This window comes from Vulpes lagopus, chromosome 7, assembly GCF_018345385.1.
Source record: "Vulpes lagopus strain Blue_001 chromosome 7, ASM1834538v1, whole genome shotgun sequence".
NCBI lineage: Eukaryota > Metazoa > Chordata > Mammalia > Carnivora > Canidae > Vulpes > Vulpes lagopus.
Genome location: NC_054830.1, coordinates 32,890,134 through 32,903,302, shown reverse-complemented (window position 1 = coordinate 32,903,302; position 13,169 = coordinate 32,890,134). Strand labels below are relative to the sequence as shown.

The 13,169-nt window shown below is 46.2% G+C and overlaps 1 protein-coding gene across 15 annotated transcripts in view; it reads left to right on the top strand.

Moving 5' to 3' along the window:
• The first annotated feature begins 238 nt into the window (after window positions 1–238).
• The window catches only part of MAGI1 (membrane associated guanylate kinase, WW and PDZ domain containing 1), a 643,927-nt gene continuing 630,996 nt past the window's right edge, over window positions 239–13,169 (top strand). For 4 of the 15 annotated variants that reach the window (XM_041761398.1, XM_041761397.1, XM_041761392.1 and 1 more), the window contains exon 1: window positions 246–1,313. In XM_041761398.1, coding sequence (XP_041617332.1) covers window positions 1,004–1,313 — 310 coding nt within the window. In that variant the 5' untranslated portion in view covers window positions 246–1,003. Of the gene's footprint in view, window positions 1,314–13,169 lie in introns of all 15 variants that reach the window. The other 11 variants (XM_041761405.1, XM_041761396.1, XM_041761399.1 and 8 more) reach the window with 7 other exon arrangements.

Genomic DNA, 13,169 nt, shown 5'->3' with positions numbered 1-13,169 from the left:
CCCCAACCCCCACCTGTTGGAAAGGGTTTTAAAACGCCAAAGGCGAGGTCGCCCCTATTTCAAAAGTTGCAAAGAGTGGGAGGAAAAAAAAAAAAAAAGCACGTGCGCATCCCCGCATCCCCAAGGGATACGCTGGCTCTAGGGCCAGGAGAGAAAAGGAGGAGTAAGACGGGTGCGCGGAAGGGGGCGGGGGGCGAAGTCGCCTCAGGAGGGTCGGCTTTAGGACCCAGCGGGAAGCACACTGGAATCTCTCCCTCCGGGAGGGGGAGGCGGGGCCGGGCCGGCCGGCAGGAGGCCGCGGGGCGCATGCGCGCGCGTCTCCTCTCGCCGGCCGCTGCGCTCGGCGGCGCGGAATAGAATGAACTGTAACAAAACAAGCCGAGCCTTTGTATCTGCTTAAAGGGGCCGCAGGCGCTTCCCTCCTGGGCCCCCCCCACCCCCGCTCTGCAACCGCGTCTCCAGGGCTCCCAGCAACTGGCTGCAAGGGCTGCCCTCACCCTCTGGAACAGCCCGCCAGCGAGGACAGGCGAGCCAGGCGGGAGGCGGAGAGGAGACACCGCATTTCCAAGAGGCAAGAAAGGAAGGAAGGGAGGAGGAAAAAAAAAAAAAAAAAGGAAAAAAGAAGAAGAAAAAAAAAACCACCCAAGCGGCGCAGAGTGGACTCTGGTCCCGGGGAGAACGTTCGGGCGCCGGAGCGCGGACCGAGGAGCCCCGGGATGCAAACAAAGCTCGCGGGCGCCTGTGCAGGGCTCGCGGGGGAGCCCAGAAAGTTTGTTTTATGATGGCTTGAGTGCGCGAGTGTGTGCAGGGGAGCGAGGCTGCCAAGTTTCTCTCTCCCGTGGCGTTATTTTGGGGGAGATGTCTCTCCCATGAACCAGCGGGGGCCTGGGGGCTTGTGCGGTGGGGGGCACCTGTCTCTCGTTGCATTATTATTATTATTTGTGTGTGTGTGTGTGTGTGTGTTGGGGGGTGGTCGTGGTGGTAAGGAGAGGTGCAGCCCATCATGTCGAGAGTGATCCAGAAGAAGAACCACTGGACTAGCAAGATCCACGAATGCACCGTGAGGCGGGGACCCCAGGGTGAGCTGGGGGTGACGGTGCTGGGGGGCGCGGAGAATGGGGAGTTTCCGTACGTCGGAGCGGTGGCCGAAGCTCCGAAGGGGCTTCCCGGCGGCGGCGAGGGCCCTCGGCTGGGCGAGGGGGAGCTGCTCCTGGAGGTGCAGGGGATCCGGGTGTCCGGCTTGCCCCGCTACGACGTGCTGGGAGTCATCGACAGCTGCAAGGAGGCCGTCACCTTCAAAGCCGTCAGACAAGGTAAGACGGGACGCGCCTCCGGGAGGTGCCTGCAAGCCGGGGAGCGGCCTGCGGGGTCCCCCCACCCCCGCCCCAGCCGCCGCATCTCGATTTCCCGCGTTCCTCCTGCGAGCGCAGCTGGGAGGGGAAGTTGGGGCCGTGCGCCCTGCGGTGGTGAAATAAGCAAAGTTGTTGAGAGATTGTGGGTCGTGTGCCCACCTGCGTTGGAAAGAGGTGGTGGTGGTGGTGGTGGTGGTGGGGGGGTTGGGTTTGCGCCCGCAAGCGGGGAGACTTTCCCCAGGCCTGGCTTGCTTGCCAACCTGTTATCCCAGCCACCAAGTGAGGCGCAGCTTCGCCTGCGGGAGTTGGGAAACTGAGGCAGGGGTGAAAGTGGACGGGCTCCGGGCCTCCCCTGGGGAGCGGTGCAGCCGATGCAGCTGGCGCAGCCGCTGCGTTCTTGGGCCACTTCTCCGTTTCCAGACCCCGAGAATGGGTATGAACGAGGGGTCTGTGGTTACGGACGAGGAATCAGCTTCACCCGGCATCCCTCCAGGTGGGTTGGGGCAAGACCGCCCTGCGGTTCCAGTGCACGCCCCGCCGCCTGAAGATCCTGCATTCACCCCAGAGCTGGATGACGCATGTGTCTCGGTCGTGTGGCCCAGCCCCAGGCGTGGGGGGAGGGAAAGAAGGAGTATTTTCGGTCAGCGCGAAGGAAGCCCAAGTTCATGCTGCCTCCAGCACCACTATCATCCTTATCGTTGATAATGACAGTGGTAGCTACTCTTCACTGGTGGCTCACTGCGTGCCGGGCTCCGTGTGGCATGCTTTCCTTGGCTGTTTTGTTCTGATTGACAGTTCTGAGAGCGAGGTGAATTTGTAAAACCCCGGGTTACAGGTGAGGAAACTGGGACTGACATTGGATAAGTTACTTGCCCAAGATCACACAGATATCCAAAAGCCAGGGTTTGAGTCCTTAATGCAAGCCCGGTGGGAAGAGGTGAGTGTGTGTGTGTGGGGGTGGGGGTGTGTGTGAGGGATGACCCTCCTGAACTGGAGGGCTTGATTTCTGGGAAGGAATGAAGGCAGATTCCTCTCTTAGATCCTGTAGAGGAGTGCCCACCGCTCTAATGACCGCAGGTGTGGTGGGGAGTCCCTCCAGTCTCAGTTTGGTGCAGGCAAGGGGCTGTCCCCAGATCAGTCCAACAGAGGACTTGATTCAGGTAAAGGATCACTTGTACCACCAAGTGCCACGACACTGGTTCTCCCCCATGAAAGCACCAAGGGGGGTCGCAGAGTTGAGCGTGGTGAAAAGTTCCCATATGTGCCTGAGGGCCTAGAAGGGCTAGCAGCAGCTGGAGGAATGTGTTAAAGGAAAGGAGGGCTGGGCTGGGCTGAGCAGGTCCTTGGAAACAGGCCTGTTCCAGATGAAACTGGAGGGGGCAGAAGGAGTGGTCAGGCCTTCTGGTAGTTTGGGGAGCAATGGACTGACAGTTATGAAAAGCTCCCACTATTTATGTCCTCCTCTTCCAGTTGGACACCTCTTCCAGGAAGCCCTCCAACATCCCACCACACTGAACAAACCTTTCTTCTTTTGGGCTCCCCTCAGTGTGTGTACTTTGTAGTTTTTTTTTTAACTTATTCTGAGCTATGAGTTATGGCCCTCCTCTCATTTCCATACAAGGGTGGTAGCTTATTACCACAAAGGTGGTAAGCTTATTGCAGAGAGGCTGTGCCTTATTCATTGTGTATCTCCTCAGGCTTTGCTTGAGGTCTAACACCTCCTTCACCTGAGAGTGTGTCCTCATCTGTAACCTGGCTTTCATTTGGGTATTACGTAAGCTAATAACTGGAAAGTGTGCAGAACAGGGCCTGCCATATAGTAAATGCCCAATAAAGATGAGCTGTTATTATGGTTAATTGAATTTGACTGGTGATTTATTTCTAAGCCTAGCTTTTAGTGTTGGGAACCTGGATTAGAATTCAGTGCCAGTACCTGGATTGTTAGGACTTGATAGAACTGTAGAGGAAACACTCTGTCAAGGCATTTGATGGGAGCACCCACAGGTTTCAGCGCAGGGCCCTTTTGGAGAAAGGGTTGGCGGAGGGTCAGGCAGGGGTACCTATCCACCTATTATCTGCTTAGTGGGTCCTGTATAGTCCTGTTCTTAATGAGTGGTATACTGTCTGTGGCTGAAACTCTTCTATCCACCAATAAGCGAAGGTCCAAGAGGCATTGTGCCAGGGGTGCCTCATCATGGAACTGAGGAAGGGTGGGTCAGATAATCAAGTGTGTTTGGAATCGGACACTCCTGGATGGAAAGGAAACTGTAGTGTCTCCAAAGTGTTATTTCCCTTTATCCAGAACCATTCTGTGTACTGCACAGGATTGTTCCCAGCAGGTGCATTTGTGTGTGTGTGTGTGTGTGTGTGTGTGTGTGTGTGTGTGTAAATCTACTTGATCTACTCAGAATAGCATAAAGATGTGGATGGAATCCACCGCAGTGTGAAAGCTACTATTTTATGTAATAATTACATGGGCACAGTTCTTCGAACATCTTCATTTTAGAAACATGGCACTAGAAAGCATTTCACTAGTCTTCGCTTCATAGCAAGAATATGATTTAAATTATATGACAATTGCTGTTACTATGTCTTCATTACTGTGTTTTAATCATATTAGATAGGCTCATCCTTGGTACGTGGTAAAGGAAAATGTTATGTTTGTGTTATCTGCACCCTGAGCTGGCCACTCCCAGGGACACAGGGCACTTTGGGTGCCGTCTGTATGGAAATGTCACGGTCTTCTTGTGGGAGAAGATTCTGCTGTTTCTATTTCATGGCAGCTCCCTGGGAAGATGCACAGACCAAAATAGTCTGTAGCAAATGGTATTATATGAAGCAGGACTAGATTGTGAAGGAACCAAGCTAAATGGATCTATCAGATCAGACTTGGTTCATTTTAGATGGAGAAGACAGTCTTTTGTCACAAAGTGCCTAAAAAAACTAGATACATATGTATGTTACATAAAATATGTTATTTTGCATATATAACATAACATATACTTTATACTTTGTAAGTATATATTTACTTGTAGTGAAAGCTCGGATCTTCGCTATATAGTTTGATAAGTTTTGACAAATGTATATGTTCATTTTATCTTCACTCGAATCAAGATATAGAATGTTTCCATTACTTTAGAAATTTCCCTCCTGTCCCTTTCCAGTCAGTTCCCCACCCATCCTGCAGAGGCAAAGGCTGTCTGATTTCTTTCACCGAGGATTAATTTTGTCTATTACTGAAGTTTGTATAATTGAAATAATGCCGTATGTACTCATTTGTGTCTGGCTTTTTTCACTCAACAAAATATTTTGGAATTTCATATTGTGTCACTGTTCTTTTTAAGTTTATGTATATATATTTTATTTTTAAGTAATCTCTCTACCCATTGTGGGGCTCCAGCTTATAGAGTCACATACTCTACCAACTGAGCCAGCTGGGCACTCCTCATTGTTCTTTTTTATTTTATGTTTTTAAAGATCTTATTTATTTATTCATGAGAGACACAGAGAGAGGCAGAGACACAGGCAGAGAGAGGAGCAGGCTCCATGCAGGGAGCCTGATGTGGGACTTGATCCCAGGACCCCAGGATCACACCCTGGACAGAAGGCAGGCGCTAAACCGCTGAGCCACCCAGGCGTCCCTCATTGTTCTTTTTTAGTGTTGAGTAGTATTCCATTGTAGGTATACATATCAGTTTTTACTTTTTTATTTTTATATTTTTAAAAGATTTTTATTTATTTATTCATGAGAACACACACAGAGAGAAAGAGAGAGAGACAGAGACACAGGCAGAGGGAGAAGCAGGCTCCATGCAGGGAGCCTGATGTGGGATTCGATCCTGGGTCTCCAGGATCACGCCCTGGGCTGAAGGCAGCATTAAACCGCTGAGCCACCCGGGCTGCCCCCTACATATCAGTTTTTAAATATTTTTGCTTGTCAGTGGATATTTGGACTATTTACTGTTTTTCGCTACTATGAATATAGGTGCCAAAAATATTCCACTTGCTCCACATTTTTGCCAGTCTTTCATCTTTTCTGCTATTTGGATGGTAGCCATCCTAGTATATGTGGAAAAAGAAAAAAGTAATTAAGGAAACTTTGCTATAGGATATAAGCTAAGCGCTTGCTTCAGAATGTGCCAGGCCCTTGGTAAAGCTAGTACTTTATGGACATTTTGTTTTTTATTTCTCGCAGCTGGATGCAGATGTCAGAAACTGAGGTCCTCAGAGTTTGAGTACTCTTTCCAAGAGTCATGCAAGTGGTAGAAGTCTAGCTGGAAGTCAGTGGTATTGCATTCCAAAAGCCCCTGCTCCTGTTTCCTGGGTCAGCGTGTCTCAGAGTAGGACCCAAAGACCCGTGGCCATAGTCACCTGGGAACTGGTTAGACATGTACATTCCTTGACCTCACCCCAGCCCTCCTGATTCCAAAACTCTGAAACTCTAGAGGTGAAGCCTGTGGAGCATTTTTAAACAAGCCCTCAGGTGATTCTAAGGCCTGTGCTCGGTCTTGAGAATCACTGCCCTAAGGTATAGACACATTGAGAATATGACCCATGACACAGGCCACATGGGTTTCTAGAGCAAGCTTTGTCGGCTAGTGCTGTTCTCCCTGGCAAGTCACCCTCTTTGGGCCAATGTCTCTTCATTTGTTCATGCCAGAAATAAAATGGGCGTGCCTTTTCGGTCCTTTGCACTCATAAAATGCTGCAATTCCATGAGTAACCCCGACTCCAAAAGTTGAAAATGGTGTGACTGTAGTTTCCCAGAGTGGTAATATTGTAGGTCATGCTTACAGATTTTTGTAGGTGAAGTCTGTGGATTTGCAAATTACCTGGAAGCCGAAACTGTCCCCGTTTGACAGAACCAGGGAAATAAATAAGACACAACTTAAAAATCACACCACCACCACCAGACCCTTTCCCTCACCGTAATGAGGGAATTAGGACCACATACAATGGAATATAGTTCTTTGTGCTTTTTTGTGTTTTGTTGTGATGTTGGGTGTTTATTTTGACCAATTGAAATATACTATGACAGCTCTGTAACAAAGCAGTTCTCACTTTAAAACACAGGGCCTTGGGAACAGGTGAGTGAAATCCAGGAATGGTAGATAAGGCAGCCTTAGCAAATACTGTACATTGACAATATTTCTATTGGTAGGAAAGAGAAAGAAAGGAAGGAAGGAAAGGGAAGGAAGGAAGGAAGGGAAGGAGGGAGGGAGGGAGGAGGAAGGAAGGGACCCCTGGGTGGCTCAGCAGTTGAGCGTCTGCTTTCCTCTCAGGGTGTGATCCCGGCCTCCTGGGATCGAGTCCCACATCGGTCTCCGTGGAGGGAGTCTGTTTCTCCCTCTGCCTATGTCTCTGCCTTCTGTGTCTCCCATGAATAAATAAAATCTTAAAAAAATAAATAAAACAGGGCCTTGTCTTTCTTGGCATCCCTTGAATTCTGCTTCAGGGCCTCTGGGTTTGCTTATTCTTCTCCCCAGATGGCCACAAGATTGATTCTTTTCTCTAGTGTCCCTTAAGAGAGAAGGTCATCAGGTAGTGTACTGCTAAATGGTTAACAACTGGCTCTGGTGGAGGCCACCTGTGGATCTGTAGTGTATCTGGAGTGGGGAAGAGCCAGTGTGACCTAGTCCCTGCACGCCACTGACCCCCTGTAAGACAACTCCTGAGTCGTATGCTGTCCCTTCATCCTGCTTTGTGAATTCATGGCCTTGTCACCATTTATTTCTTCTTCTTCTTTTTTTTTTAAAGATTTTATTTATTTATTCATGAGAGACACAGAGAGAGGGAGAAGAGAGAGAGAGAGAGAGGCAGAGACACAGGCAGAGGGAGAAGCAGGCCCCATGCAGGGAGCCTGACTTGGGACTCCATTCCGGGTCTCCAGGATCAGGCCCTGAGCTGAAGGCGGCGCTAAACCGCTTGGGCACCCAGGCTGCCCCATTTCTTCTTTTTTTAATTAACTTTATTTTTAAAGATTTTATTACTTATGAGAAACACAGAGAGGCAAAGACACAGGCAGAGGGAGAAGCAGGCTCCCTGTGGGCAGCCCGATGTGGGACTTGATCCCAGGACCCTGGGATCACACCCTGAGAGGACGGCAGACGCTCAACCACTGAGCCACCCAGGTGCCTCAAGTTAATTTATCTTTTTGAAGTCATCTCTATACCCAGCATGAGATTCGAACTCCTGACACCCTGGGATCAAGAGGCGCATATTTTACCCACTGAGCCAGCCCGGGGCCCCTTGTTTCTTCTTTTTTGTCTGTCTCTCCTCCCCTGAAAATGAAAGGTCTGTGAAAACAAGAAGCTTTTCTCACTTGTTCACATTTCCTCTGGCCTAAAATAGTACCAGCAGGGCGCCTGCCTGGCTCAGTCTGCTTAGTTTTTGCCTTCGGTTCAGGTCATGGTTCATGTCCCAATCCCAGGGTCCCTGGATCAAGTACGCATTGGGCTCCCTGCTCAGCGGGGAGCCTGCTTCTCCCTCTCCCTTTACCCCTCCCCCTTGCTTGTGTGTGCTCGTTCTTTCTCTCGCGTGCTCTGTTCTCTCTCAAATAGATAAATAAAATATTCAAAAAAAATAAAACAGTACCTGGCAAAACCTTGGTACTCATTACAATTTGCCAGACAGATGAATGAATTTTACTTTGTTGCTTCTCATTCCTAAGATAAGTGCAGACCAGGCCATCTACATCCTTCCCCCTTTCCTCCCTATTCGTCTTTTATTTCTCCTGATATAGGATCCTCATATGTTCATTTTCCCTTCGCCAGATCTTCCAATCAGCTGATTCCTCATGTCTAATAATTTATACTGATCTATAAATAAATAAATGACCGACAAGGCTTAATGAATTATATTGAAATATTTCTGCCTGTTGACTCTTACTGGAGTTGAAGAAGGGAAATTTCAGATGCTGAGCAGGTAGAATGGTGGGGGGTGCTTTTCTGTTTTCTGTTGATGTGCGATCTGTTCTATGTCAGCATCCGTAAGAATGACGCCTTACCTCCGTTTTCTTGTAGCATTGTCCCTCTGTATGGTTTTTCCAGCCAGCAGCAAATCAGGTCTTCGCTTCAGAAAACAGTCTGATTTTTGTCCTCTCTTGCTCTTAAATTGTGCTTTGTGTTTATATGTCTTTTTTTCTTTGACTTAAACTTTCAAAGTCAATCTTTTTATTCTTCATGCTAAGAGACCACTTTCCGAAGGATATTTTTAGGTTACACTGTGGAACATTCCACAGCTTTTAGAAAAAAATAATGCAAGGACAGGCAACCCAACTTGTCCATTGTTTCCAGTGGCCACCCTTCGCCAATGGCTGTGTTATTTAAAAACAGATTAACTTGACCTTATGATGCAATGGCATACTGTTGGCTTACTACATTTGTTGGCATTCATTACCCAGCTAGTTCAGGATAGCAGAATTGATGATATCCACCAAGGGGAATTAAGTGGTTTATAAGAGAAAACATTCTGACATCTCCTTACCACAAGGGTTTACATGAAGGATGTTGCTTTATAAACGATGGTTATTTAATGCAAAACACCGGTCTCTGATGTTAGTGGTCTCTTCCTTGAGTTTGTATATATGTGTAACAGGATATACTGATTTTGTATACACTGAGAATAAGGGCTGTCAAATTCGTTAAGGGCTGACATTCACATCCTAAAAAAGTAGGTTACTGCATTCTTGCCTGTCTTTATGCAGCTTCTATGTGAGATCTATAACCTTGAAAAATCCCTCGTAAACACTAGAGCTTTGCTGTACTGTACCCCTATGGATGTCTGCATCAATATAGTATTTCTTGTGAATTTGTTTTGGTGTTTCTACAGCTGGACTCCCACAATCTCAAGGCCATGCCTATCATATTGATGGCTGCTTGACTATAGTAAAGTGTCCTAGGGAGTGTCCAGTCTATTCTGGATGCTAACCTTTCTTGAAGGCTTGTCGCAAAATTAGAAGAGGGAATTTGAACAGTGTTTTTTACGATTAAATAATTCTCTTCTCTTTTTATGGCTAAGTAATTAAAGAATGATGTAATCCATTACTTCTTAAAATTTTTTTTTTGTAATCCATTACTTATAATCATTTATAAGATAAGATAAGATATATATAAGATATATATAAGATATATAATTATAAGATACATATATAAGATATATAATCTTTGGTCCTTATCTCACAGTGAAAACCGACATCCTCACAGTAACTCACAAGGCCGCCCCCCATCCCATCTGGCCCATTGAAGTTCTTTACTCTCTCCATCCATGTCCTGCCACTCCCCACCTCGACAGCTAGAAGGCCTGCTCCCTCATGAACTTCAAGTCTTTCCAAATGTCACCTTCTCAGTGACACCTTCTTTGACTTCATTATTGAAAGCTGTAACTCCACTGTCATTTGTCATCCCCTGTAACCTTTCTCTGCTTTATTTCCACTCCATTTCAGATAGATCATTTCAAAATAAGTAAAATCCTTATTTTGTCTCTCCTAGAATAGAGGCTCCGAGAGGGCAGGGATGTTGTTGATCTGTTTGCTGCTGCATCTCCAAGTACTGAGAGTAGTGCCTGGTACATAGTCGTTGCTCAAGTATTTGTTGAACGTCTGCTGTCAAATTGAGAATGAGAAATCTCCCCTGAGCTCATTTGCCTCTGAAAATTCCCATATTTGAAAGTCTCTGAAACTGTGGGTAATTCATGATGGATCACATTAACCTTGATGAGGGTTTGTCATTTTGCAGTCTGCGAGTGTGGCTGAGTAGAGCTTAGCTGATTGATGGAGGAATATTCCTGAAGGCAGCATCGACAGCCAGTTTCATATGGTCTTCATGTGACGGGTTTCGGGCAGCACCTGAGAATGTCAGGGAACTTTGCAAACTCTTCTCACCCTCAAATGGACTGTGAGAAGTTCTTCTGGGCACTGCCCTCTGTGTGAATAGACTTTTTCTGTTACCACCTCCAGTGTCATGAGAAAGAATTACAGAAGAGAATTACATTCTCACAGCTCAGGTGTCAACCCCACCATTATTGCCATTGGAAGCATTTGTGTGCACCTTTAATGGGACACAGTTATGTTTTTCATAATAAGGCTAATCTTTGAGCTTGTCATGAGACAAGACTCTAAGCTCTCTTTATGGACAGTGGCATGATGGGGCAATTAAAAGGCGATTATGCCCTGGTTATAAAAGCCATATTTCAGAATTATTACTATATACAGTGTTAACAGGATGATAGTGGTGCTTGTAAGAGAACCTGGAGATATCAATTTATTGATGTATAATAGATGTATAGGTTTTGGATTTAAGCCGGCCTGGATTTAGAAGCCAGATTTTTAAAGTTACTAGCCAGGTGACTCAGGGCAAGGCACTTCACCTTTGTGTCAGGGCTTCCCCATCTGAAAATGGGGATAATAACGATACCTCCTTTCTAGAGTTGATGGCAGAACAAAATGAGGAGGTTTTAGGAAACGACATGGCATAGGGCCTGGCACATAGTGAGTGCTCAATATATGTTGGCTTCTGTTATTTTTTTTTTAATGTTCCTCATTTGAAAGCAGTCCAGAGAGAAGAAAGAATCTCTTGAGAGATAAAAATTGTGGGATAGTTTCCTGGAGAGCTTTTTAAAGTCTAGAAAAAGGCCTCATTTTTCTGCATGTTTCAGATGCCACTTTTTTGAAAAGGCTGTGGTTGGATTAGTTCTGACAAGTGAGAAGGAAACTCTGGACGTCACCGTCTGTTGGTAGAACTTCTCTCACCTTGTCACACTGGTGGTGACATATTGATCCTAATTATTGTCATTAGGTCCCATGTTGCATGAAGGTATAGAGGAAGGGGAAGTCATCTCTCTATTTCCTGGAGGTCCCAGGCAGAATGATCATTGAGAACTTGACCCTGAGGTCCTCTGACCTTCCTGACATTGTATCTGGATTCTCCAATCACGAATGGCAAGGGAAGCAGTGGGACTTGGGATTATAAGGGTTTGGAGTCAGGCTGGTTGGGTTCAAATCCAGGCACTGCCGCTTCATTTTTCCCAGTTAGAAATGAGAATAATACCTACCACATTGGCTGGTTGTGAGGATTAAATGGGAAAATGTACCCAGAACACAATCCTCTGCTTGGTCCCATAGGCAGGGCTTACCAAATACCTACATAATAGCAGCTGTGATGATTTTCAGTTGCGAAATGGACACCTGTGGGTGAGTTCCTCTATAGAGGTGATTTAAAACTGAGGGTGGTTTTGCCCCCTTGGGGAACATTTGGCAGTGCCTGGGAACATATTTGGTTGTTATGACTCAGGATGGAGGAGTGCTACTGGCACTTAGGGAGTAGAGGCCAGAGAGGCTGCTGAACATCCTACAGTGTACATTACAGTCCCCCCCCAACCCCCAATCAAGAGAGAATTATCCAGCCCCAAATGGCCATAGGGCTGAGGTTGAGAAACTCTGCTCTAATGTATAACTTCAGGGTAGAGACTGGGCATCTGAATTAGGAGGAGTAAACTAATCATAACTGTTCATTATTGATCTTCTGATAGGTAGCTGAGACCCAGGTTAGGGTTTTTTCTGGGTAGATGATGTCATTCTCATTTTCGCCATGAGAAAATTAGCTGGAGAGGTCAAGTAATTTACCCTCACCCCCAGGCACCTGATGCAGGTGAGATTCAAGGTCAGGTCTGCCCGCTTCCAAAATTCTTATCCTAGGTTTAACACACTAGAAATGTGTTGACTTTGTAGCCAGGAGCCCCTCTGCCCTTTTACTGGGGGAGGAGGGGATCACTGAGGATGCACCTCTTTTAGGCTGTACCATTGCTGCCTGAGAGTGTACAGTATGCTTAGTGACCCCGCTGGCAATTGGCCTAGGAATAGAAATGGATTCCCAAAGTGTGTATGGGCCAGAACACAGAATGTACCGCTCCATATTGTTAAGCTCTTCTACTCATTCGCCTTCCTCTGTTTGCCCTGTTCTCCCTCCCCCAACACCGTTGATTCAATCCTTCCTCCTCCGTGCCCTCTTTTTTTCCCCTACATACATCATAATTTCAAGACAATAGTGTCTTGTAATTGTAGATTTGCCTGTCTGTCTCTCATACTGGATTGCATGTGTCTTGAATTCTTGAAGGCAGCGTTTCTATTTTCTCTCTGTTTGTAATCTCTGTCCTCTGTAGGTGCTCAAGAAATATCTGTTCAATTGAAATCTTTTGAGGGTAACAAGTAAGCATAACTTTTAAATAAATAAAGAAAAGTCTTGCCTAAGATCTTGTTGGCTAGAAAATCCGTGGCTTATTTTTAAGGCATATTAAATATACTTAGCCATATGTCTGATTTTTCCGTGATGATTTAAGATGGTTCTCTGCCAGTTGTTGTAGCATTTTGAACTGTAGAGAAAATATTGAATTAATTGTGTTGAAGGTCTTAGAGGGCCTGTATTCTGACCAGATGTGTGCAGTGATTGTGCCTGTTGCTTATGTAATGTGGCCACGGAAGGCATCACTTTGGCTTGATTTAAATAGAGTCAGTATTTTACCACCTGGACTCTTGGCCAAACGTTAGAATTTACATCTGATAGGGAGAGAGCATGCTCATTTCCTCCTCCAACTATCAGCCTGTTTAAGTCTGTGTGACTTGGTTAAGAATTCAAAACTCCAGATCAAGTTGTTAAAAAAGAACTTTCCTTGGTGTTCGAGCATGTGGGTTTTTTTTTAAACCAAGCATTGGCATCTAGATCTTGGTTTCTAATCTTTTAAAAACTCAAATATTATTGTAACCTTGTAGAACTGTCAATCACTATTTATAGTTAGTGTGTGCTTCCACAGCTTATGTTTTTT